At 48.2% G+C, this 25,109-nt stretch overlaps 2 protein-coding genes across 2 annotated transcripts; both read left to right on the top strand.

Moving 5' to 3' along the window:
• Window positions 1–8,218: 8,218 nt before the first annotated feature.
• LOC122121444 (PRAME family member 8-like) lies at window positions 8,219–11,412 on the top strand. Its single transcript, XM_042695659.1, has 3 exons — window positions 8,219–8,496; window positions 9,481–10,044; window positions 10,869–11,412. Exons 1-3 carry the CDS (start codon window positions 8,219–8,221, stop codon window positions 11,410–11,412), a joined length of 1,386 nt encoding a protein of 461 aa, XP_042551593.1.
• A 9,273-nt stretch (window positions 11,413–20,685) lies between these two features.
• On the top strand, window positions 20,686–23,758 carry LOC122121443 (PRAME family member 8-like). The gene is made up of 3 exons (XM_042695658.1): window positions 20,686–20,963; window positions 21,800–22,378; window positions 23,215–23,758. Exons 1-3 carry the CDS (start codon window positions 20,686–20,688, stop codon window positions 23,756–23,758), a joined length of 1,401 nt encoding a protein of 466 aa, XP_042551592.1.
• Window positions 23,759–25,109: the final 1,351 nt, after the last annotated feature.

The raw sequence follows: 25,109 nt of genomic DNA, 5'->3' as shown, positions 1-25,109 counted from the left end.
ATACCAACATCAAATACAGTGAAAGCAGGGGTTATACCGTCGGGGAGGGACATACAAAGCAACAAAGAAATAATCTTATAATTATGTTAGAAACAATTGCATGAAAGAAAAAAACATTTGAGGGGCTGGGAAGGTGGCTCAGTGGTAGAGCGCTTGCCTTGCATGCCTGAGGCCCTGGGTTTGATTCCTCAGCACCACATAAGCAAAAAGAAAAAAGCCGGAAGTGGCGCTGTGGTAGAGCGCTAGCCTTGAGCTGAAGAGCTGAGGGACAGCACCCAGTCCCAGAGTTCAAGCCCCACGACTGGATCCCGCCCCCCCACTAAAAAAAAAAGAAAGAGAAAAGAGAAAAAACATTTGAATACATATCTTAGGGTTCATTTCCCTAACATCAACTTATGTGACCTTTTCTGCTTGACTTAGACATATACTAGTTATATACTAGTTATTGCAAATAAGGGAAACCATGGGTCCTATGTTTCTTTGGGCCTGGCTTACTTCACTTAATATAATTTTTTCCAAGTCTTTCCATTTCCTAACAGATGGGGCAATGTCATTCTTTCTGATGGAGGCATAGAATTCCATTGTGTATATACCACATTTTCTTGATCCATTCATCTACTGAGGGGCATCTGGGTTGGTTCCATATCTTAGCTATGGTAAACAATGCTGCAATAAACATAGTTGTGTTGGTAGCTTTAGTGTGGTCTTGTTTGTGAACATTTGGGTAAATGCCCAAAAGTGGGATTACTGGGTCATAGGGGAGCTCTATGTGGAGTCTTTTGAGGTACCTCCATACTGCCTTCCAAAGTGGTTGAACAAGTTTACACTCCCACCAACAATGCTGTAAGGTTCCCTTCTGTCCACATCCCCTGCAGCATCTGTTGTTATTGGAGTTCTAGAGGTGGTATCTCAATGTTGTTTTGATTTGCGTTTCTTTTATGGCTAGGGAGATTGAGCATTTCTTCCTGTGTCTATTGGCCATCCTTCTTTCCTCTTCAGAGAAGTTTCTCTTTAAGTTTTTAGCCCACTTATTTATTGGGCAGTCGTTTCTTTGAAGATTTGTTTTTGGGGGATTTAATTTTTTGAGTTTCAGGTATATTTTAGATATGAGACCCTTGTCAGTTGTATAGCTAGTGAAGATCTTCTCCCAATCCGTGGGCTTTCTATTGATCTTGCTAGCTATGTCCTTTGCCATGCAGAAGCTCTGCAATTTCATGCAATCCCATTTCTCCAACCTTTCTTTGATTTGTTGTGTTTCTGGGTCTCTATTAAGAAAATTTCAGCCTGTGTCAAGGAGACCTAGAGTTTCTCCTATTCCATCCTGTAATGTTTTCAGAGTGTCTGCTTTGACTCCGAGGTCTTTGATCCATTTGGAGTTGATTCTGGTGCAGGGTGATATATAAGGATCCAGCTTTAGTTTTCTACAAGTAGTTAACCAGTTTTGCCAGCACCATTTACTGAAGAGGCTGTCTTTCTTCCATTCTACTTTTTAAGCTCCCTTATCGAAGATTAGATGGCTATAGGTCTGTAGGCTATTGGTCCTGAGGTCTGTTCTTGTGCCAGTACCAAGCTATTTTGATTACTATGGTTTTGTAGTAGAGTTTGAAATTTGGTATTGATATTCCTCCAACACTGTTCTTTCTGTTGAGGATCATTTTTGCTATTCGGTGTCTTTTATTGTTCCATATGAATTTTTGGATTGCCTCTTCTATTTCCTTGAAGGAAGGTTACAATGTTGATAGGTTTTGCATTGAATTTGGAGATAGCCTTGGGAAGTATTGCCATTTTCACAATGTTGATCTTTCCAATCCAGGAGCATGGGGGTTTTTGCCACTTTCTAAGTTCTGTTTTGATTTCCTTTTTCAAGTTTTTAAAGTTTTCATCATAGAGGTCATTCACTTCTTTGGTTAAGTTAATTCCTAAGTATTTTATTTTTTTGTGGGGCCATTACAAATGGAGTTGCTTTCCTAATTTCACCCACACTTTTGTCGTTGTTGGCATACAGAAAAGCCATTGATTTTTGAGGGTTAATTTTATACCTTGCTACTTTGCCAAAGTTTTGAATCAGCTTGAGTAATTTGGGAGTGGAGTCTGTGGGATTCTTTATTTTATTTTTTATTTTTGGGTTCAGTCGTGGGGCCTGAACTCTGGGCCTGGGCGCTGTTCCTCAGCTCTTTAGCTCAAGGCTAGCGCTCTACCACTTGAGCCATAGCGCCACTTTCGGCTTTTTTTCTTTTTGCTTATGTGGTGCTGAGGAATCGAACCCAGGGCCTCGGGCATACAAGGCAAGCGCTCTACCACTGAGCCATCTTCCCAGCCCTGTGAGATTCTTTAAATACAAGATCATGTCATCTGCAAAGAGGGAGAGTTTTACTTCTTCTTTCCCTATTTGGATCCCCTTTATGTTTGCATCTTGTCTTATTGCTGTAGCTAGGCATTCTAATACTATATTGAAGAGGAGTGGAGAGAGTGGATTATCTTGTATCAGTCCTGAGTTAAGAGGAAATGGCTTTAGTTTTTCACCATTAAGTATAATGCTGGCTGTAGGTTTGTCATGTACAGCCTTTATTGTATTGAGGAATGTTCCATGGATTCCTAATTTTTTCAGAACCTTCATCATAAAGGGGTGTTGGAACTTGTCAATGCTTTTTCTGCGTCTATTGAGGTAACCATGTGGTTCTTATCCTTGCTCCTGTTGATGTGATGAATTATATTAACAGATTTGTGTATATTGAACCAGCTTTGCATCCCTGAAATGAATCTTGTTTGATCGTGGTGTATGATTTTTTGGATGAATTGTTGAAGTCGATTGGCCAAAATTTTGTTGAGAAGTTTTGCATCAATGTTCATCAAAGAAATGAGTCTATAGTTCTCTTTCTTTGATGAGTCCCTGCCTGGTTTTGGGATGAGGGTTATGATGGCTTCATAGAATGAGTTCGGTAGTGAACTTTCTCTTTCAATTTCATTGAAGAATTGGAGGAGTATTGGTGTGAGCTCTGCTTTGAAGGCTTTGTAGAATTTCACTGTAAATCCATCTGGTCCTGGGCTTTTCTTAGATGGGAGGTCTCTTATTGCTGTTTCTATTTCAATGCTTGATATGGGCCTGTTAAGATGTTTTAGCTCATCTTGGTTTAGTTTCAGCATGTCGATATTTGCTAGGAAAAGGTCCATTTCTGCCAAGTTCTCAAACTTATTAGCATAAAGGTTTGAGAAGTATTCCCTTATAATGTTCTGAATCTTGGTTGTTTTTGTGGTGATGTTTCCATTCTCATCTCTGAGTTTATTTGTTTGGCTGTGTTCTCTTCTTTTTCTGATAAGATTTGCTAAGGGTCTGTCAATTTTGTTAGTTTTTTTGAAGAACCAACTCTTTGTTTTGTTGATTCTTTCTATGTTTTGTTTGGATTCTAATTCATTTAATTCTGATTTAATTTTAATTATTTCTTTCCGTCTACAGGATTGGGGTTTATCTTGCTGCTCTTTTTCAAGGAGGCTTAGATGTCTCATTACATTGCTGGTTTCAGATCTCTCCAATTAATTGGTGTAGGAACTCAGAGCTATAAACTTGCCCCTGAGTACTGCCTTTGCTGTGTCCCAGAGGAGCTGGTAATTTGTCTGTTCATTTTTGTTGAATATCGTGAACATTTGAATTTCCTTTCTAATCTCTTCTATGACCCATTCGTAATTCAGCAGTGTGTTGTTCAGCCTCCATATGTTACAGGATGTTCTTTGGTGGCTTTTGGTGTTGAGTTCTAATTTTATTCTCTTCTGGTTTTTTTCCTTTTCCCTATGGTCCAGGGGCTTAAAGTTTGGGCCTGGGCACCGTCTTTGAGCTCTTCAGCAAAAAACAAGGACTCTACTACTTGAGCCACAGTGCCACTTCCGGTTTCCTGGTGGTTATTTGGATATGAGTCTCAGGCCTTCACTACCCAAGCTGGGTTTAAACCATGATCCTCAGATCTCAGCCTATTGAGTAGCTAGTATAACAGGCTTGTGCCACCAGTGCCTGGCTCCCATAACATTATTATCTCCACTTTTAACCACAAAAAAGCCTGAAGTGGAGGTGTGGCTCAAGTGGTAGAACAGAGTGTTATGCTTGATCTGCAAAACTGGAGAGACAGAGTGTGAGATACTGAGATCAAGCCCCAGTACACACACTCTCTGTCTCTCTCTGTCTCCGTCTCTGTCTGTCTCTGTCTCTCGCTCTCTCTGTCTCTCTCTCACACACACACACACACAGCCAGATTATCTTTGTCAGTGACTATGGGCCTCCTAGCTAGAGGCAAAACATCTACCGCCTGTGGTGGAGAGCAGAGCAAGCATGTCTGTCTCACACACTTGGACGTGAAGGACACAGAGGAGTGAGGGAAGCACAAGCGTTGCAGTGCACACAAGTCAGGACTGGGTGTTAAACTTTCATTCTCCCTACCCTCCCCCTTTCCTCCAGGACCCTCTGGACAAGGCAGAAATCCAATCAGGATCAAGTGGGTGGAGCTTCAGGACTGAGCAGATGCTGCTTTCTGATTGGACATTGGGAGTTGGCCAAGGGTAGGACCAGTAGACAGGGGGAATAAAGCTTCAGAGGAGCTAGGGAAGATGAGAATCCTGGTAAGTGGAGACACTGCTTGTGCCTGCTATCTTCAGAGAGCCCTGCTGATTTGTCCACATCTGGTAAGATCCCACCTCCATGAGGACCCACCAGCATTCCCCTCAGCCAGTGCCAGGGGTGACTGTAGGTCCAGTATGCCACAGAGATTGTGATTTGGACCTCTTCTTTTGAGCTTGTCCTGGGGCTTGAACTCAGGGTCTGGGCCCTGTCCCTGAGCTTCTTTTGCTCAAGGTTACCACTTTACCACTCTGAGCCACAGCACTACTTTTGGCTTTTTCTGTGTATGTGGTACTGAGGGATGGAGTCCAGGGCTCGATTCATGCATGCTAGGCAAGCACTCTACCACTAAGCCACATTACCATCCCATGGGTTTGGTTTTGTGCGTGCATGCGTGCATGCGTGCATGCATGAGTGCATGCATGCGTGCGTGCATGCATGCGTGCGTGTGCGTGTGTGTGCATGCGTGTGTGCGTGTGTTCGTGTGTGTGCGCGCCACTTTTGGGGTTTGAACTCAGGGCCTTGGCAATGACCTGATATTTTTCCTCAAGGCTATCTACCTCTTGATCCACAGATCTACTTTCAGCTTTTGGGTGTTTTTGAAGATAGTCACAGACTTGCCAGGCATGGGTGGCTCACAACTGAAATCCTTACTACTCAGGAGGCTGATATCTGAGGATTAGGGTTCAAAGGCAGCCCGGGCAGGAAAAGTCTGTGTGCCTAATATCTCCAATAAACCACTCAGAAAACCAGACATGGCACTGTGGCTCAAGTGGTAGTGCACTAGCATTGAACTGAAGAGGGGAAGGACAGAGCCATGCCCAGAGTTCAAAGCCCTTCACTATAGGGGGGGAAAAAGGGTCTCAGACTTTTCCTCCTAGACTGGCTTTGAACTGTGTTCCACAGATCTTAGGCTCTTTAGGAGCTAGATTACAAGTGTGAGCCACAAGTGCCTGCCTTGAAATTTTTCAATAATTTTGTACTTTATTATTATTTGAACTAGTACTAGAGCTTGAAACTAAGGTCTGGGCATTGTGGTTCAACTTTTCCTTCAAGGCTTTCATTATACTCCTAAAGACACAACTTCTCTTTCAGCTTTAAGTAGAGTCTCAATATTTTACCTAAACACTCAGACTCAGATCTAAACATCCAAGCTTTTTTTTTTTTAAATAAGTTGTGGGGCTTTTAGTAGAGGCCTGGATGCTGTCCCTGAGTTCTTTTCGCTCAAAAGTAGCACTCTCCCGCTTTGAGCTACAGCACCACTTCCAGTTTTCTAGTGGTCAGTTGAAGATGAGAGTCTCACAGACTTTCCTGCTCAAGCTGGCTTTGAGCCTGGATCCTTAGCTCTCAGCCTCCTGAGCAGCTAGGATTACAGGGCTGAGCCCCCAGATCCCCACTAATTCAGGCTTGGCAATATGGAATGACAGATAAGACCCACCATGCCAAGAGGTTGGTAACTGATGGGATAGGACTTCAGTTCTCTCAATTTCTACTCCACAGAAGCTGGGCTTTCACGTGGGAGCCACTAGACCATGCCTCAATTTTGATAAGTTAAATATTGAGTTCAAGTCAAGAATCTGTGGCTCCTGTTTGTAATCCTATCAACTTGAGGGGCTAAGAGTGAAGAATCCAAGTAACAGGATGTTCTGGGTGGAGAAGGTTCTGATCTCCTCAAAAATAAATAAACCTTGACTGGAGCTGTGACTCAAGTGGTAGAGCACTGGCTTTGACCCGCCCGCAGGAAGAGCACCCAGGCCTTCAAGGTCAATCTCTAGTGCAAGCACAGAAAGCAATAGAAATTTAAACCACGGGCTGAGAAGGTGGCTCAGTGGTAGAGTGCTTGCCTTGCATGCATGAGGTCCTGGGTTCAATTCCTCAGTACCACATAAGCAGAAAAAACCAGAAGTGGCGCTGTGGCTCAAGTGGTAGAGTACTAGCCTTGAGCTGAAGAGCTGAGGGACAGCACCCAGGCCCAGAGCTCAGGCCCCATGACTGGCAAAAAAAAAGAAAAAAGAAATTTAAACCACCAATAAACCAAGTCAGATACCAGTGCTTTAAACACTAACCCTAGCTACTCAAGAGACTGATATATAAGGTGGTATATATATCCAGCATAGAAAAAACTCAATGAGGCTTTATTTTTTTCCCAGTCCTGAGGATGGAAGTCAGGGCCTGGGAGCTGTCCCTGAGTTGCTTTTGCTCAAGGTTTCCATTGTGCCACTTGAGCCACAGCACCACTTTGGGTTTTCTGTGGATGTGGTACTGAGGAATGGAACCCTGGGCTTCATGCGTGCTATGCAAGCACTCTACCACTAAGCCACATTTCCAGTCCTTGAGATTCTTCTCTTCAGTTAAGCAGCAAAATTTCAGAATTAGATATGTGGTTCTGGTGGAGGACTGCCGGCCTTGGGTAGGAAAGCTAAGGGTAAACAAGAGGCATTGAGTTCAAGCCCCATACTCTGGGGGATGCTCTCTTTCTCTCTCTTCTCTCTTTTTCTCTGTATAGTATTTCATTTCAGAGGGTGTGTGTGGGGAGTGGCTATAGGAGAAGTTCTGGGTGTTTTAGAGATTCCTCTTTCTCTGTGTTGGTCCTGTGTTCTAACCCAGGTCCTCCTAGGTGCTGGGCCCCACCCCACCCCACAGCTCCACCTCATTGCCAGAGCAGTTCCTGAAAGGTGAAGCCTTGTCCTGATCTGTGTACCCCAACCTCCTGCTCCTCTGGCAGTGGGGAACATCTCCTGGGTGGAAGAGCAGCCCAGTGAGTCTCTCTCTCAGAGTCAGCCTTGGGTGAGGGCTCCATCTCAGAGGTGGTGCTTTCTGTATACCCCACCAGCCTGTGCCTGACATTACAATTGCTCAGTAACACTGGTGACAGTGCATACTAATGGTGCCCTTGCCTGTAGTCCTCATCCACATAGGCTGGGATATCTTAGAAGGAAAAGCGTACAGAGATTGGGCAGCTGCCATTCCTGTGGCTTTTCTTGTAGCACTTTTGAGTGATGGCCAGACCTTAAGACAACAAGCCAGGGTGTGTCATGTGTCCTTGGCTAACTCCTCTCCTCCTTGTTAACTCAGAAGGCAAAGATCTGAGAGTCGGGGTTCCAAGACAACCCAGGCAGGAGAGTCTTTGATACCTTGACCTTCACTTAAACATGAAAATGACAGAAAGGCAGATATGGCTCAAGTGGTAGAGCACTGATATTAGCTCCCAAGGAAAGTGCCAGGACTTGAGTTCAAGGCACAAGACACACACACACACACGCACACACACACACACACACACACAGCTTGAGCTGACCTTTAGGCTCCTCATTATCCCTGACAATTGGGGCCTGAGCTCAGAGTAGTGGCTGGAACTGGATGGGACCATGATGAGCTTGGGGCTGTCTATGTGGGGAGCATCCTGCTGCTCTGTGTCCCAGCGCTGTGCTTGGGGAGGGGGGGATGGGGCTATGTGGAAAGGGCGTGAACTGACATCTCCCCATGGCTGGAGTCGGGATGTGGACTTGGAGATGAGTTCTCTCTGAGAAGAGACTTCTCAGCTTCAACCGCTAAAGCTGCCTCTTCCTGTGTGCTCCCAGGCCCTCTCCCTGCAGCTCCAGCACACTGAGCACCATGTCCCTGCCCACACTGCGGCAGCTGGCCATGCAGAGCCTGCTAGAGGACCAGGCCTTGGCCATGTCTGCTCTGGACGTCCTTCCCTTGGATCTCTTCGCCACGCTGTTCAGAGAGGTGGTTGCCAAGAGACGCATGGAGGTGCTGAAGGCCATGGTGCAGGCCTGGCCCTTTGCCTGCCTCCCCCTGGGGGCTCTGGTGGGCTCAGCTGACCTGGAGATCATACAAGTCACCCTGGATGGCTTTGATGTGCTGCTTGAGCAGGGAGCGGGGCCCAGGTAAGGGGACCCAGGTTGGGGGCCAGGAAGGACCCCAGAGTCCAGGGATGAGACAAACCAGAGTCAGGGAGAGTGAGTTCGTCTCACAGGAGACCTGTGGCCAGAGGATCCCAGGTATTCCTGCAGAGCTCCTTGAAGAACAGCGTCCCTGAGTGTGGAGGGTTGGTTGGGATGGCCGAAGCCATGGCTGCCAGATCCCCAACTACTTCAGGCCATGGGTGATGGAGTTAGGAATGTTTGGGGAAAGTTTCATGATGTCAATGGTGCACTCCTCTAATCCTACCTACTTAGGTGGCTGACATGTTGAAAAGTGAGCCTGGTCAACAGAATGTCTGAGGTTCCTATGTCTATTTAATCAAAATGAAGGGAAAGCTGTGAGCCAGTGGCTCACTCCTGTAATCCTAGGTAATCAGGACGCTGAGATCTGAGAATCACGCTTCAAAGCCACCCTCAAAGCCACCCTCAAAGCCACCCTCAAAGCCACCCTCAAAGCCACCCTCAAAGCCACCCTCAAAGCCACCCTCAAAGCCAGCCTCAAAGCCAGCCTCAAAGCCACCCTCAAAGCCACCCTCAAAGCCACCCTCAAAGCCACCCTCGGCAGGAAAGTCTGAGACTCTTAGCACTTGGCCCTGTGGCTCATGAGATAGAGCACTAGCCTTGAGATGAAGAGCTTAAGGACAGCACTCAGGCCCATCTTTCATACCCTACCACCAACAACAAAAAAAGGAAAAGGGAAAGCCAAAAGTGGAGGTGTGATTTAAATGGTAAAACAACTAGCCTGGAGTAGAAAAATGTATTGGACAGCATCCATGCCCTAGTCTTCAGGCCCCACTAGTGCACAATAAAAAGAAAAAAGAAAGATAGAAACTAGGCAAAAGCAGGAGGAAACATGGTACGTTAGATTGGCTTGGTCTAATAATGATGAGGCAGAAAGTGGCCTTTCTGCCATGTCTGTTCTGAGACTGTCCTGTGTCTCCCCTGTAGATGCAAACTGCAAGTGTTAGATCTGCAGAATATGTCCCTGAACATCTGGACGTCAGGGTACATAGCAATGTCTCAAGCCTGCTCAGCAGCAGCCCTGACTGACAAGCCAGCAGCCAATCACTGTGCAGCCCTGAGGGAGGAGCCCCCCTTCAGGATATTCATGGATGTCACCATCAGTGATGGCCCCTGGGATTGTGTGCTGGCCCACGTGCTCCAGTGGGTGGAGACAAGAAGAGAGAAGGTTCAGCTGTGCTCTAAGAAGCTGCAGATTCTGTTTGCCTCCACCTCTAAAATACAAAGCACTCTTGGAGTGCTTCATCTGGACTCCATCCAGGAGCTGGTTGTGGATGATTTATGGCATCTCAGAACAGTGGAATGTATGGTTCCTTATCTGGCTCAGATGAAGAACCTTCGCAAGCTTTCTCTGGCTACGATGAAAATGGAATGTTCTTGCACCTTGGAGAATTTACACAAATACTTATCTGAGGTGCTGCTACAGGAAAATCGCCAAATCAATGACCGTGAAGGGTTATTCCGCTATGAAAAGCTCGATGAGGTCTTCAGGTGAGGAGTCTAAGTGAACACTTGCAGGGAGGGGAATGTCTTTGAGACTTTTACCTATTGTCATCTGCCTTTCCTCCCCAAACCTGGAAGTGAACCAGTGGTTCAAATTGGTAGAAAGATAGACTTGAGCAGAAAAGCTCAGTGAGCACAAGGGCTGAGCTGAACTTGGGGTGGGTAGATATGAAAGGGGCTCAACTGTGTGGGGTGACTGCGGGGCTGAGGGGACTGAGGAGACACAGGAAGAGGCTCCTCCTCCTGAGGGTGCTGCTTAGTTCTGCCCTGGTCTCCAATGAAGTCAGAAAGCAGGGTGCATGCTGGGAGTGTGCTCAGGGCAGGAAGCCCACTGTGGAGTCCTATGTAGAAGTGAGTGGCTGTGAGTTCCTCTACAGGAAGCAAGTCTGAGCTCACAGGATAGAAACTGGAAGCAAGGGGAACAGGAAAGGATGCTGTGCTGCGATGCTCAGATGCATGGGTGGTTGGGCCCTGGGGGCAGGAAGCCCAGTGCTGTGTCCAGACAGTGAGGAGAGGGGGCTGGGGAGGGTGCGGCCTGGGCCAGGCTCAGGTGGCACTGACAGGCATCAGGCTGGGGTGGTGGAGTGACAGGGGTCTCAGCCAGCAGCATCGTGTGGTTGGTCTCCCTCGGTGCAGCAGGACAACCTTTGCTGACCATCTCCTGCCCGAGTCTGCGCTGCTCACCACAACCATTCACACCAGTCTCTCTGCTCTCTCCTCAGGACCCTCAAGCCTCTGACCACTCTGTCTTTGATTTCAAGTCCACTGAATGAAGCAGACCTGAGGTGTCTGTCCCTGTGTCCCTCCACCAGTCAGCTCAAGCACCTGCGTCTCAGGACTGTGTATTTGGGTGACTTGGGTCCTGTGCCCCTCCGAGCTCTGCTGGAGAGAGTGTCTGGCACCCTGGAGGCCCTGGCCTTAGAGCACTGTGGGATCACTGAGGCCCAGCTCTCTGCCATCCTGCCCGCCCTGAGCCAGTGCTCCCAGCTGAGCTTCTTCAGCATCTATGGCAACCGCATGTCCTTGGCTGCCCTGCAGAACCTGCTGAGCCACACAGCCAGGCTGAGGCAGTTGCAGCGAGGGCTGTATCCGGCCCCTGTGGAGAGCTATGATCACGAATGTTTGTTGTATGGATGCAGAGTCAACAGGGAGCAATTTGCCCAGGTTTGTGTGAGCTTGGTGCAGATCCTGAGGAACCTACAGCCAGTCCATAAGTTCCAGATCTGCACCTACTCATGCATGGGCTGTAGGAAGAACCAGTTCTATAGCCTGGCACCCAGTGGCAACTGGGTAGTCACAGAGGAATATCCCTTTACACGGGAGTCTAACTACTGCGGGGTTTGTGCACCTGAGTAGTTCATGCTGTTGTTTGGAAGTGAACCTGAATGTTCCTTTAGGACACAGGTACATCCTAGTGGGAACACAAACCCTCTATCATTCCGCAGGGGAAAATATAGGAGAGGACAGGTTCCTTTGCTCTCCAGTTTCATTGTCAGGACGGTGATGTGGGGTGCTCTGGCCACCATGGGCTCCCGTGTCCTGTGTCCTCATCAAAGCAATCTGAGTGGAGTGCATTCAACCTGTGAGGAACAAGAGGGAATTCCTGGTTCCTGTATTATATAGACATAAACCCATCCTGAGGGAGAGGCTTCCTCTCTTCATTTTATTTTATGACAATAAATAAGTTATTGTAAGGAGAGTGCCTTTGGTTCATGCCTGTCATCCTAGCTACTCAGGAGGCTGAGATCTGAGCATCCCCATTCAAAACCAGTTGAGACAAGAAGGTCTGTGAGAGGTTTTTTTCCCCTTATTGTGGGGCTTGAACTCTGTGCTTGGGCGCTGTCCCTCAGCTCTTCAGCTCAAGGCTAGCACTTCTCCCCCATGAGCCACAAGGCCACTTCCTGTCTTTTCTACTCATGTTGAGCCACCTTCCCAGCCCCTCTGTGAGGCTTTTGTCTTCAGTTTTCTTTATTTCTTCACCCAAAGTTGAAATGGGCCAGTGGTTCAAATGGGTGCAAGACTAGACTTGAGCAAAAATCTGAGGGAGCCACCCGCCGGTGGCTCATGCCTGTAATCCTAGCTACTCAGGAGGCTGAGATCTGGGAATATTGGTTCAAAGCCAGCCCAGGCAGGAAAGTCTTGAAACTCTTATCTTCAATATACCACCAGAAAACTGGAAGTGGCATTCTAGCTCAAGTAGTAGATCATTTCCCTTGAGCTGAAGAGCTGAGTGACAGTGCCCATGCCCAAAAGTCAAGCCCCACGACAGAACAAAAAATACAAACAAAATAAAAAAGTTGAGGGATATCGTCCAGGCCCTGAGTTCATGTCTTAGGACTGAAAACAGAACATGAAAAATTAAGCTGGGTGCCAGTAGCTCAGGCCTGTAATCCTAGCTATTCAGAATGCTGAGATCTGAAGATCAAAGTTCAAAGCTAGTCTCAGAGGGAAAGTCCACAAAACTCTTATCTCCGTGGAACCTCCAGAAAACCAGAAGTGACACTGTGCCTCAAGTAGTAGACCTCTTGCTTGAGCTGAATTGCTCAGGAACATTACCCAGGTCCAGAGTGCATGCCCCATGAACAACAAGAATAAAAATAAACCAAAATTACTAGTGAAGCTTAGGTACCAGAAAATGAATATCTGTAATCCTAGGTACACAGGAGAGTGAGTCCTGAGGATGGCAGTTTCCAGGCAGCCCAGGAAGGAAATCCTTGAGTTGCTAATCTCCCATAAGCCTTTTGTGAGGACAGACAAACCTCAGACTTGGAGCTGTGTCAAGTGGCAGAGTGACTGACAGCCAAGGGGAAAAAGGCAAAGGGACACAACCAAGCATTCAATTCAATCCTCAGTACCTGCATAAAGAAGAAAATATAGTGTTCATGAGTCTTTGATAGAAAACTAGTCCTAAGTCTAGGAATGTGGCTCAATCTTAGAGTGCTTGCCTAGCATGCATGAAGCCCTGGGTTCAACTCCTCAGTACCACACACACAGAAAAAGCCTAAAGTGATGCTGGGGCTCAAGTGGTAGGGTTAGGCTTCAGCACAGAGAGGCTCAGAAAAGGTGGCCTGTGCCTTAGTTCAAGTCCAGGATTGGCAGAAAAAGAAAAAGATAAAAAAAAAAAGGAATGGAGGGGGGAGGGGGGAGGCTGGGAAGGGAGGTGAAGGGTAAACAAAGGAGGAGGCTGCAATGCTTGGTAAGAAATGTATGCATTATCCTGCCCATGTAATTGTAACCCCTCTGTACAGTATGTTCTCAAATAAAATAAAATAAAATTTAAAAATAAAATAAAATAAAAATAAAATAGGGATTACTAAAAAAATAAAAAAAAAGGATTGGAGTCCTGTCCAAATCCAGGTGCAGTGGAGAACCCGTGGCTGATTTCCTGCTGTGACATGACTACAGGAAGCCGCTGGCACCTGTGCATTGAGCACTGACCATGGAGCCCACTAACTCACTTGGGGTCAGACTGCTTCACCACAGGGGCTGTGAGGCCTTACACACCTTGCTGCAGCCCTGAGTGCCAGCTCACCACACTACACATGGTGAAGCTGACATCCACCTCTGAATCACTGGAGTGATTCCTCAACCTCCCCAGACCCATCATCATTCACAAGGCAGCCATCTTCCTTTTCCACCCCTGGTTGAATACAAGAGTAGCTGGAAGCCCCCATGGTGGCAGGCAGCATGGGGAGGTGGGGACACAGCTGTGGTGCATACACCTTGCAGAGTCTGACCTGCAGGGGGCAGCAGAGGCCGGCCAAGTGCAGAGAAGCCTGTTGTCAGCACACACAAAGCCCACACCTGAGGCTCCTGAGCCAACTGTGAGGAGTGTCCAGGGCTTTGGCATCTGGCCAGCAGGGAGGGGCTCTGGGAAGGAGGGCCTTGCTCCAGGGACTGGCTCTCATTGCCACCTAAAGTCTACCGAGCCTCGTTCCACCTGTGAGGCAAATGGCAAACCTGGGATCCCCCCAGTCAGAGTGGAGGCAGGGACGCGATGTAGTCTTAGGCCTGTGCCCCAGACTCTGGGGAGTTCCTCAGAGCCACGGTGCCACAGCCAATGCCCAGCACAAGGACGCTGACCTACCATCAGCCGTCTGCAGCAATGAAGAACTCCAAGGGGCTCCTCAGGCACCTGAGGAGAGAGCAAATGGCTACACCTGAGAACTGCTGGAGACTTTCGGGGTGGGGACTGCCTCCAAGGAGAGGACCATGTGGAACAGGATCCAGGCTGCTGTGACCACAGCCAGGATGCTGTGTGGTGAAGATCCTGATTGCAGTCACAGCCACCCTTCAGGGGTCTGACCACAAGTGCAGGTGTCCTGGAATGCTGGTATTCCCCAGACCCCACTCACCAGACAGGTTCTCTGCAGTTCAATAGAGAAGGCTGCAGAAGTATAAAGCAATCAAGATGTCACTGGAGTTCTAGAAAGGGAGTGAGAGTGGAAGGAAGAATCCCAGGGAGGAAGGTAGGAGAAGAGGAAGGAAGGAAAGGAGGAAGGCCTTGTGGACATGGCTCAGTGTGGAGATCTTGACTGGCAGCACAACAGCCCAGCATCTAACTCAAGCACAGACAGACATGACATGTGCTAACATAGAAAGCAGTGCTGAATTATTTTCTGAATGCAAAACATTGTACAGGGGGCTGGGAAGGTGGCTTAGTGGTAGACTGCTGGCCTAGCATGCATGAAGCCCTGGGTTCCATTCCTCAATACCACGTAAACAAAGCTGAAAGTGGTGTTGTGGCTCAAGTGGTAGAGTGCTAGCTTTGAGCAAAAGAAGCTCAGGGACAGTGCCCAGGCCCTGAGTTCAAGCCTTAGGACTGGAAAATGAGCAAAACCAAAACCAAAGAACAACAACAAAAATATATGATTTGGGGCTGGGAAGGTGGCTCAGTGGTGGAGCACTTGCCTTGCATGCATGAGGTCCTGGGTTCGATTCCTCAGCACCACATAAGCAAAAAAAAAAGCCGGAAGTGGTGCTATGGCTCAAGTGGTAGAGCGCTTGCCTTGAGTTGAAGTGCTGAGTGACAGTGCCCAGACCCAGAGTTCAGGCCCCAGGACTGGACCCCCCCACCCCCAACAAAAAAACCAAACCTAAACTAAACAAAATATACGATTTGTAGTCCAGTGTGTCCTGATAGCATTTCTCCAGAATAATATAGCCAGATCCTTATCTCTCTCCCTCTCCTTTTCTCTCTCTCTCTCCTCTTCCTGCTCCTCCTCCTCCTCTTCCTCCTTTCTCCTCTTCCTTTTCTCCCTCTCCCTCCCCCCTCCCTATCTGTCTCTCCCCCTCTCTGCCTCCAGGTCCTTCTCTCTGCCTCTCTGTTGTTTGTCTTGGAGTTCAGGGCATAATCCTCTTGATTAATGGGTTGTAAGAGTCTCACAGCCAGGCCTTGGTGGCTCTTGCCTGTAATCCTAGCTACTCAGGAGCCTGAGATTTGAGGATGGAAGTTCAAAGACAGCCCAGGCAGGAAAGTCCAGGAGACTCTCATCTCCAATAAACCACTCAGAAAACCAGAAGTGGTGCTGTGGCTCAAGTGGTAGAGCGCTCACCTTGAGCTGAAGAGCTTAGTAATATTGCCCAGGCCCAACCTGAGGACAGTAAAAACAACAAGAAAATGTCTCACAATTTTCTTCCCAGCCTTATTTTGAACTTCAATCCTTGGAACTCTGCCACGTGAGTAGCTAAGATTCAGGCAGGAGCCATGTTGTTTGGCTTATAGTTCTGTTTTCATTATTTGGTGGTTTGTTTAACCAAAACAAGATATCAGAATGTAGTACTAAGCCATTCTGCAAGTAATTTTCCCTTCAGCATCCCTAACAGCTGAGAGTCTAGCAGTAAACTGCCACATTGAATTTGGGTGCATTTATCAGGCAAAAGCAAAAAAGCTAAAACAAAAACAAAAAACAAACCTCAGATCAACAAGATCACTTTATTTCTCCCCTTAAACACACAGAAAACTTATCATCTGAGTGCTAGTGGCTCAGGACTGTAATTCTGTCTACTCAGGGGGCTGAGATGTGATCATCCAGGTTGGACACCAGCCCAGATAAGGAAAAATGACCTGAAGAATTTTTTTTTTTTGCCAGTCCTAGGCCTTGAAGTCCTGGAAAGAGCACAGTCCCTAATCTTCTTTGTGCTCAAGGCTAGCACTCTACCATTTCTGCCTTTTTCTGTTTATGTGGTACTGAGGCATTGAACCCATGCCTTCATGCATGCTAGGCAAGCACTCTACCACTAAGCCACCTTCCCAGATGCCTGAAGCCTGTTTTGTTTTTTGTTTTTTGTTTTTCTCCATGGTCCAAGGGCTTAAAGTTTGGGCCTGGACACTGTCCTTGAGCTCTTTAGCAAAAAACAAGGACTCTACTACTTGAAGACCCCTGCAACTTCCATTTTTCTGGTGGTTATTTGGTTATTTGGATATGAGAGTCTCAGGCCTTCATTGCCCAGCCTGGCTTGGAACCATGATCCTCAGATCTCAGCCTCCTGAGTAGCTAGGATTACAGGCATGAGCCACCTGTGCCTGGTTTCCTGAACACTATTATCTCCAATTTTAACCCCCAAAAAGCCTGAAGTGGAGGTGTAGCTCAAGTGGTAGAGCAGAGTGCTAGGCTTGATCTGCAAAACTGAAGGGGCAGTGTGTGAGATACTGAGATCAAGCCCCAGTACACACACTCTCTGTGTCTGTGTCTGTGTCTGTGTCGGATTCTCTGTTTGTCTGTCTGTCTGTCTGTCTCTCTCTCTCTCTCTCTCTCTCTCTCTCACACACACACACACACACACACACACACACAGCCAGATTATCTTTGTCAGTGACTATGGGCCTCCTAGCTAGAGGCAAAACATCTACGGCCTGTGGTGGAGAGCAGAGCAAGCCTGTCTGTCTCACACACTTGGACGTGAAGGACACAGAGGAGTGAGGGAAGCACCAGCGTTGCAGCGCACACAAGTCAGGACTGGGTGTTAAACTTTCCTTCTCCCTACCCTCCCCCTTTCCTCCAGGACCCCCTGGACAAGGCAGAAATCCAATCAGGATCAAGTGGGTGGAGCTTCAGGACTGAGCAGATGCTGCTTTCTGATTGGACACTGTGAGTTTGGCCAAGGGTAGGACCAGTAGACAGGGGGAATAAAGCTTCAGAGGAGCCAGGGGAGTTAAGAACCCTGGTAAGTGGAGTCACTGCCTGTGCCTGCTCCCTTCAGAGAGCCCTGCTGATTTGTCCACATCTGGTAAGACCCAACTCCATGAGGACCCGCCAGCATTCCCCTCAGCCAGTGCCAGGGGTGACAGGAGGTCCAGTATGCCACAGAGCATTGTGATTTGGACCTCTTCTTTTGTGTTTGTCCTGGGGCTTGAACTCAGGGTCTGGGCATTGTCCCTGAGCTTCTTTTGCTCAAGGCTAGCACTCTACCACTTTGAGCCACAGCAACACTTTTGGTTTTCTGTGTCTGTGGTACTGAGGAATGGAATGCAGGGCTCGATTCATGCTAGGCAAGCACTCTACTACTAAGCCACATTACCATTCCCTGGGGTTGGTTTTGTGTGTGTGTATATGTGCCAATTTTGAGGCTTGAACTCAGGGCCTTGGCACCGTCCTGATTTTTTTCCTCAAGGCTATCTACCTCTTGATCCACAGATCTACTTCCAGCTTTTTTGTGTTTTTGAACATAGTCACAGACTTATCAGACATGGGTGGCTCACAACTGAAATCCTTACTACTCAGGAGGCTGAGATTGAGGATCAGGGTTCAAAAGCAGCCCAGTTGAGAAAAGTCTGTGTGCCTAATATCTCCAATAAACCACCCAGAAAACCAGACATGGCTCTATGGCTCACGTGGTAGAGCACTAGCATTGAGCTGAAATGGTGAAGGACAGAGCCATGCCCAGAGTTCAAAGCCCTTCACTGTAGGGGGGAAAAAGAGTCTCAGACTTTTCCTCCTAGACTGGCTTTGAATTGTTCCACAGATCTCAGGCTCTTTAGGAGCTAGATTAGGAGTGTGAGCCACCAGCGCTTGCCTTGTAATTTTTCAATAATTCTTTACTTTCTTATTGTTTGTACTAGAGCTTGAAATTAAGGTCTGGGCATTGTCATTCAACTTTTTCCTTCAAGGCTTTCACTATACTCCTAAAGACACAACTTCTCTTCCAGCTTTAAATAGAGTCTCAATATTTATCCTGAACACTCAGATCCAAACATCCATGCTTTTTTTTTTTTTTTTAATTAGTTGTGGGGCTTTTAGTAGAGGCCTGGCTGCTGACCCTGAGATCTTTTTGCTCAAAAGTAGCACTCTCCCACTTTGAGCCACAGCACCACTTCCAGTTTTCTGGTGGTCAATTGAAGATGAGGGTCTCACAGACGTTCCTGCTCAAGCTGGCTTTGAGCCTGGATCCTCAGATCTCAGCCTCCTGAGCAACTAGGATTACAAGGCTGAGTCCCCAGGACCCTAGTAATTCATGCTTGGCATTATGGGATGACAGATAAGAACCACCATGCCAAGTGGTTGGTAACTGATGGGATAGGACTTCAATTCTCTCAATTTCTACTCCACAGGAGCTGGGCTTTCAGGTGAGAGCCACTAGGCCACGCTTCAATTTTGATTATTTAAATATTGAGTTCAAGTCAAGAATCTGTGGCTCAGGCTGGGAAGGTGGCTCAGTGGTAGAGTGCATGCCTTGCATGCCTGAGGCCCTGGGTTCGATTCCCAGCACCACATAAGCAAAAAGAAAAAAGCCGGAAGTGGCGCTGTGGCTCAAGTGGTAGAGCGCTAGCCTTGAGCTGTAGTGCTGAGGGACAGCGCCCAGGCCCAGAGTTCAGGTCCCATGACCGGACCCAAAAAAAAAAAAAGAATCTGTGGCTCCTGTTTGTAATCCTATCAACTTGAGGTTAGTTAAGAGTGAAGAATCCAAGTAAGTGGATATTCTGGGTGGAGAAGGTTCTGATCTCCTCAAAAATAAATAAACCTTGACAGGAGCTGTGACTCAAGTGGTAGAGCACTGGCTTTGACCTGCCCGCAGGAAGAGCACCCAGGCCTTAAAGGTCAATCTCTAGTGCTAGCACAAAAACCAATACAAATTTAAGCACCAATAAATCCAGTCAGATACCAGAGTTTTATACCACTAACCCTTGCTACTCAGGAGACTGGTATCAGAGGTGGTTCAGATCCTGCCCAGATAGAAATCCATGAGGCTTTTATTTCCCAGTCCTGGGGATGGAGGTCAGGACCTGGGAGCTGTCCCTGAGTTGCTTTTGCTCAAGGTTACCATTCTGCCACTTGAACCACAGCACCACTTTGTGTTTTCTTTGGCTGTGGTACTGAGGAATGGAAACCTGGGCTTCATGCGTGCTATGCAAGCATTCTACCAGTAAGCCACATTTCTAGTTCTTGAGATCTTCTCTTCATGTAAGCAGCAAAATTTCAGAATTGGATATGTGGTTCTGGTGGAAGACTGGCAGCCTTGAGTAGGGAAGTTAAGGGTAAACAAGAGGCATTGAGTTCAAGCCCCACATTCTAGGGGATGCTGGCTTTCTCTCCCTTTTTTATGACTCTCTTTCTTCTGTATAGTAATTCATTTCAGAGGGTGTGTGGGGGGAGTGGCTATAGGACAAGTTTTGGGTGTTTTGGAGATTCTCTTTCTCTGTGTTGGTCCTGTGTTCTAACCCAGGTCCTCCTAGGTGCTGGGGAACCTCCCACCATACAGCTCCACCTCCTTGACAGAAGCAGTTCCTGAAAGGTGGAGCCTTGTCCTGATCTGTGTCCCCCCAACCCCTCCTCCTCTGGCAGTGGGGAACATCTCCTGGGTGGAAGAGCAGCCCAGTGAGTCTGTCTTTCTGTCAGTCTTGGGTGAGGGTCCCATCTCAGAGGTGGTGCTTTCCATACACAGCACCAACCTGTTCCTGTGTAACTATTGCTCAGTACCAGTGGTGACACTGAAAACGAATGGAGCCTATTGGATGTAGTTCTCATCCGGATAGAAAAGAGGACAGAGAGTAGACAGCTGGCATTCCTGTGGCTTTTCTTTTAGCACTTCTGAGTGATGGCCAGATCTTAAGTATATTAGCTAGGGTGTTTCATGTGCTCTTTGCTAACTCCAGGCCTCCTAGCTACTTAGAAGGCTGAGATCTGAGGGTCTGTGTTCCAAGACAGCCCAGGTAGGAGAGTCTTTGATACTTTGATCTTCAATTAAACATGAAAATGACAGAAAGGCAGCTATGGCTCAAGTAGTAGAGCACTAATATTAGCCCCCAAGGAAAGTATCAGGATCTGAGTTCAAGTCACAGGACAGGGACACACACACACACACAGCTTGGGCTGACCTTTAGGCTCCTCATTATCCCTGACAATTGGGTCCAGAGCTCAGAGTAGTGGCTGGAACTGGATGGGACCATGATGAGCTTGGGGCTGTCTATGTGGGGAGCATCCTGCTGCCCTGTGTCCCAGCGCTGTGGTTGGGGGGGCATCAGGGCTATGTGGAAAGGGCGTGAACTGACATCTCCCCATGGCTGGAGTCGGGATGTGGACTTTGAGATGAGTTCTCTCTGAGAAGGGACTTCTCAGCTTCAACCGCTAAAGCTGCCTCTTCCTGTGTGCTCCCAGGCCCTCTCCCTGCGGCTCCAGCACACTGAGCACCATGTCCCTGCCCACACTGCGGCAGCTGGCCATGCAGAGCCTGCTAGAGGACCAGGCCTTGGCCATCTCTGCTCTGGACGTCCTCCCCTTGGATCTCTTCTCCACGCTGTGCAGAGAGGTGGTTGCCAAGAGACGCATGGAGGTGCTGAAGGCCATGGTGCAGGCCTGGCCCTTTGCCTGCCTCCCCCTGGGGGCCCTGGTGGGCTCAGCTGACCTGGAGATCTTACAAGTCACCCTGGAGGGCCTTGATGTGCTGCTTGAGCAGGGAGCGGGGCCCAGGTAAGGGGGACACATTTTGGGAGCCAGGGAGGACCACAGAGTCTGGGGATGAGACAAACTGGAGTCGGCCAGAGTACGATGGACTCAGGGGAGACCTGGGGTCCAGAGGATCCTAGGAATTCCTGCAGAGCTCCTTGTGGAAGTGGCCCCTGGGTTCGGAGGGTTGCTAGGGATGGCTGCAGGCATGGCTGCCGGATTACCACCTACAGCTGGCTGTGGTGATGAAGTGGGGAAAGGCTGGGAAAAGTTTCTTGATTTCAATGGTGCACTCCTATAATCCTATCTACTTAGATGGCTGAGAAGTTGAAAAATCAACCTGAGTAAGAAAGTGTCTGAGGTTCTTATCTCTAATCCAAATAAAGCCAAAGACTAGCCCTATCGGCTCACTCCTGTAATCCTAGCTACTCTGGAGGCTGAGATCCGAGAATTAGATTCAAAGTCAGCCTGGGCTGGAAATTCTGAGTCTCTTACTCCTTGCTCCTGTGGCTCAAGTGACAGAGAACTAGCCTTGAGCTGAACAGCTTAGGGACAGCATCCAGGCCCAGAGTTCAGGCCCCATGACCAGACACCCCTGCCCCACCCCCCAAAAAGAGTTGAGGTGTGGTTCCAATGGTAGAACAACGAGCCTGGAGAACAACAACGTAAAAGACAGCATCCATGCCCTGTATTCAGGACCCATTACTCGTGCACAATAAAAAGAAAAAAGACAAAGATAGAAACTAGGAAAAAGGAGGAGGAAATATAGTACGTTATATTGGCTAGATCAAATAATGATGAAGCAGAAAGTGGCCGTTCTGCCATGTCTATTCTGAGACTGTCCTGTGTCTCCCCTGTAGATGCAAACTGCAAGTGTTAGATCTGCAGAATATGTCCCTGAACATCTGGACGTCAGGGTACATAGCAATGTCTCAAGCCTGCTCAGCAGCAGCCCTGACTGACAAGCCAGCAGCCAATCACTGTGCAGCCCTGAGGGAGGAGCCCTCCTTCAGGATATTCTTGGATGTCACCATCAGTGATGGCCCCTGGGATTGTGTGCTGGCCCACGTGCTCCAGTGGGCGGAGACAAGAAGAGACCAGGTTCAGCTGTGCTCTAAGAAGCTGCAGGTTCTGTTTGCCTCCACCTCTGGCTCCACCTCTCAAATACAAAGCACTCTTGGAGTGCTTCATCTGGACTCCATCCAGGAGCTGGTTGTGGATGATTTCTGGCATCACAAAACACTGGAAAGTATGGTTCCTTATCTGACCCAGATGAAGAACCTTCGCAAGCTTTCTCTGGCTAAGATGAAAATGGAATGTTGTTCTTGCATCTTGGAGAATTTACTCAAATACTTGTCTGAAGTGGTGCTGCATGGAAATCGCCAAATTAATGAATGTGAAGGCTTCTTCCCTCATGAGAAGCTGGAGAAGGTCTTCAGGTGAGGATTCTAAGTCAAAGCTGCCAGGGAGAGGATTGTCTGTGAGACTTTTACCTATTGTCATCTGCCTTTCCTCCCCCAAACTGGAAGTGAAGCAGTGGTTCAAATTGGTAGAAAGATAGACTTGAGCAGAAAAGCTCAGTGAGCACACAGGGCTGAGCTGAACTTGGGGTGGGTAGATATGAAAGGGGCTCAACTGTGTGGGGTGACTGCGGGGCTGAGGGGACTGAGGAGACACAGGAAGAGGCTCCTCCTCCTGAGGGTGCTGCTTAGTTCTGCCCTGGTCTCCAATGACATCAGAAAGCAGGGTGCATGCTGGGAGTGTGCTCAGGGCAGGAAGCCCGCTGTGGAGTCCTATGTAGAAGTGAGTGGCTGTGAGTTCCTCTACAGGAAGCAAGTCTGAGCTCACAGGATAGAAACTGGAAGCAAGGGGAAGAGGAAAGCATGCTGTGCTGCGATGCTCAGATGCATGGGTGGTTGGGTCCTTCAGGCAGGAAGCCCAGTGGTGTGTCCAGACAGTGAGGAGAGGGGACTAGAGAGTGGGCTGGAGAGGGTGCGGCCTGGGCCAGGCTCAGGTGGCACTGACAGGCATCAGGCTGGGATGGTGGAGTGACAGGGGTCTCAGCCAGCTGCATCGTGTGGTTGGTCTCCCTCGGTGCAGCAGGACAACCTTTGCTGACCATCTCCTACCCGAGTCTGCTCTGCTCACCACCACCATTCACCCAGTCTCTCTGCTCTCTCCTCAGGACCCTCAAGCCTCTGACCACTCTGTCTTTGATTTCAAGTCCACTGAATGAAGCAGACCTGAGGTGTCTGTCCTTGTGTCCCTCCACCAGTCAGCTCAAGCACCTGCGTCTCAGGACTGTGTATTTGGGTGACTTGGGTCCTGGGCCCCTCCGAGCTCTGTTGGAGAGAGTGTCTGGCACCCTGGAGGCCCTGGCCATAGAGCACTGTGGGATCACTGAGGCCCAGCTCTCTGCCATCCTGCCCGCCCTGAGCCAGTGCTCCCAGCTGAGCTTCTTCAGCATCTATGGGAACCGCATGTCCTTGGCTGCCCTGCAGAACCTGCTGAGCCACACAGCCAGGCTGAGGCAGTTGCAGCGAGGGCTGTATCCGGCCCCTGTGGAGAGCTATGACCACGAATGTTTGTTGTATGGATGTGAAGTCAACAAGGAGAGATTTGCCCAGGTTTGTGTGAGCTTGGTACAGATCCTGAGGGACCTACAGCCAGCCCATAAGGTCCAGATCTGCACTTACTCATGCACAGGCTGTAAAAAGAACCAGTTCTATAACCTGGCCCCCAGTGACAGTTGGGTTTTAACAGAGGAATATTCCCTTACAAGGGACTTCAACTACTGTGGGGTTTGTGCCCAGGAATAGTTTATGCTGTTTCCTTAGGTTCCTTCGAAATGATCCTGAATGTCTCCTTTAGAACACTGGTACATCCAGCGGAGCCTTCGATAGCTCAGTTGGTAGAGTGGAGGACTGTAGTGGAGAACACTGGTACATCCTAGTGGGAACACAAACCCTCTGCCACTCCCTAGGTCAAAATATAGGAGAGAACAAGTTCCTTTGCTTTCCACTTTCAGTGTCAGGACGGTGATGTGGGATGTTCTACTCACCATGGGCTCCTGTGTCCTGTCTTCTCAAAAAGAAATCTGAGTGGTGTGCATTCAGCCTGGGAGGAACAAGAGAGAATTTCTGTTTCCTGAATGGTTGTGTAGAAGTGAATGCATTCTGATGAAGTCACTTACTCTGTTCATTTTAGTGTGTGACAATAAATAAGTTATTGTAAGCAGAGTGCCATTGGTTCATGTCTGTAATCCTAGCTACTCAGGAGGCTGAGATCTGAGGATCCCCATTCAAGATCAACCAAGACAGGAAGGTCTGTGAGACTTTTCATTACAATTATCCTTCTTTTCTCCCCCAAAGCTGAAGTGGGTCAGTGGTTCAAATTGCTAGAAGGCTAGACTTGAGCAAAAAAGCTCAGGGATAGTGTCAGGTCCTGAGTTCATACCCTAAGACTAAACAAAAAGAAAAATTAAGCCGGGTGCCAGTGGCTCACACCTGTAATCCTAGCTGTTCAGGAAGCTGAGTTCTTAGGATCACAGTTCAAAGCCAGTCTCGGCAGGAAAGTCTACCAGACTCTTTTTTTTTTTGGGTCCAGTCATGGGGCCTGAACTCTGGGCTTGGGCGCTGTTCCTCAGCTCTTCAGCCCAAGGCTAGCCCTCTACCACTTGAGCCACAGGGCCAACTTCCAGCTTTTTTCTTTTTGCTTATGTTGTGCTGAGGAATCGAACCTAGGGCCTCAGGCGTGCAAGGCAAGCACTTTACCACTTAGCCACCTTCCCAGCCTAAGTCTACCAGACTCTTATCTCCAATGAACCACCAGAAAACCAGAGGTGGTGGTGATGCTCAAATGCTAGAGCTCTTGCATTGAACTCAATTACTCGGGGACAGTACCCTGGTTGAAAGTGCATGCCCCATGAGCAACAACTGAAAAAAGCAAAATTACTAGTGAGGCTTAGGCACCAGTAGCTCAGTTTCTGTAATCCTAGGTATACAGGAGAATTTTTTGGAGAATACCAATTTCCAGACAGTCCAGGAAGAAAATCCTTGAGTTTCTTTTCTCCTACAAACTTTTGTTAGGACAGACCAAACTTCAGACTTGGAACTGTGTCAAGTGGCTGAGTGACTGACAGCCAAGGGGGAAAAGGCTAAGGGAGAGAGC

The sequence above is a fragment of the Dipodomys spectabilis genome, unplaced genomic scaffold (assembly GCF_019054845.1).
Source record: "Dipodomys spectabilis isolate Male_0828 unplaced genomic scaffold, ASM1905484v1 ptg000188l, whole genome shotgun sequence".
Classification (NCBI taxonomy): Eukaryota; Metazoa; Chordata; class Mammalia; order Rodentia; family Heteromyidae; genus Dipodomys; species Dipodomys spectabilis.
The sequence above is the reverse complement of the archived record's forward strand: the minus strand, read 5'-3'. Positions and strand labels throughout refer to the sequence as shown.

Excerpts from the sequence above, each read along its gene's own strand:
- LOC122121443 (XM_042695658.1), top strand. The coding sequence starts at position 20,686 with ATGTCCCTGCCCACACTGCGGCAGCTGGCCATGCAGAGCCTGCTAGAG. Across the intron at positions 20,964-21,799 it reads GAGCAGGGAGCGGGGCCCAG|ATGCAAACTGCAAGTGTTAG; the intron begins GTAAGGGGGACA and ends TCTCCCCTGTAG. Across the intron at positions 22,379-23,214 it reads AAGCTGGAGAAGGTCTTCAG|TCAGCTCAAGCACCTGCGTC; the intron begins GTGAGGATTCTA and ends TCCCTCCACCAG.
- LOC122121444 (XM_042695659.1), top strand. The coding sequence starts at position 8,219 with ATGTCCCTGCCCACACTGCGGCAGCTGGCCATGCAGAGCCTGCTAGAG. Across the intron at positions 8,497-9,480 it reads GAGCAGGGAGCGGGGCCCAG|ATGCAAACTGCAAGTGTTAG; the intron begins GTAAGGGGACCC and ends TCTCCCCTGTAG. Across the intron at positions 10,045-10,868 it reads AAGCTCGATGAGGTCTTCAG|TCAGCTCAAGCACCTGCGTC; the intron begins GTGAGGAGTCTA and ends TCCCTCCACCAG.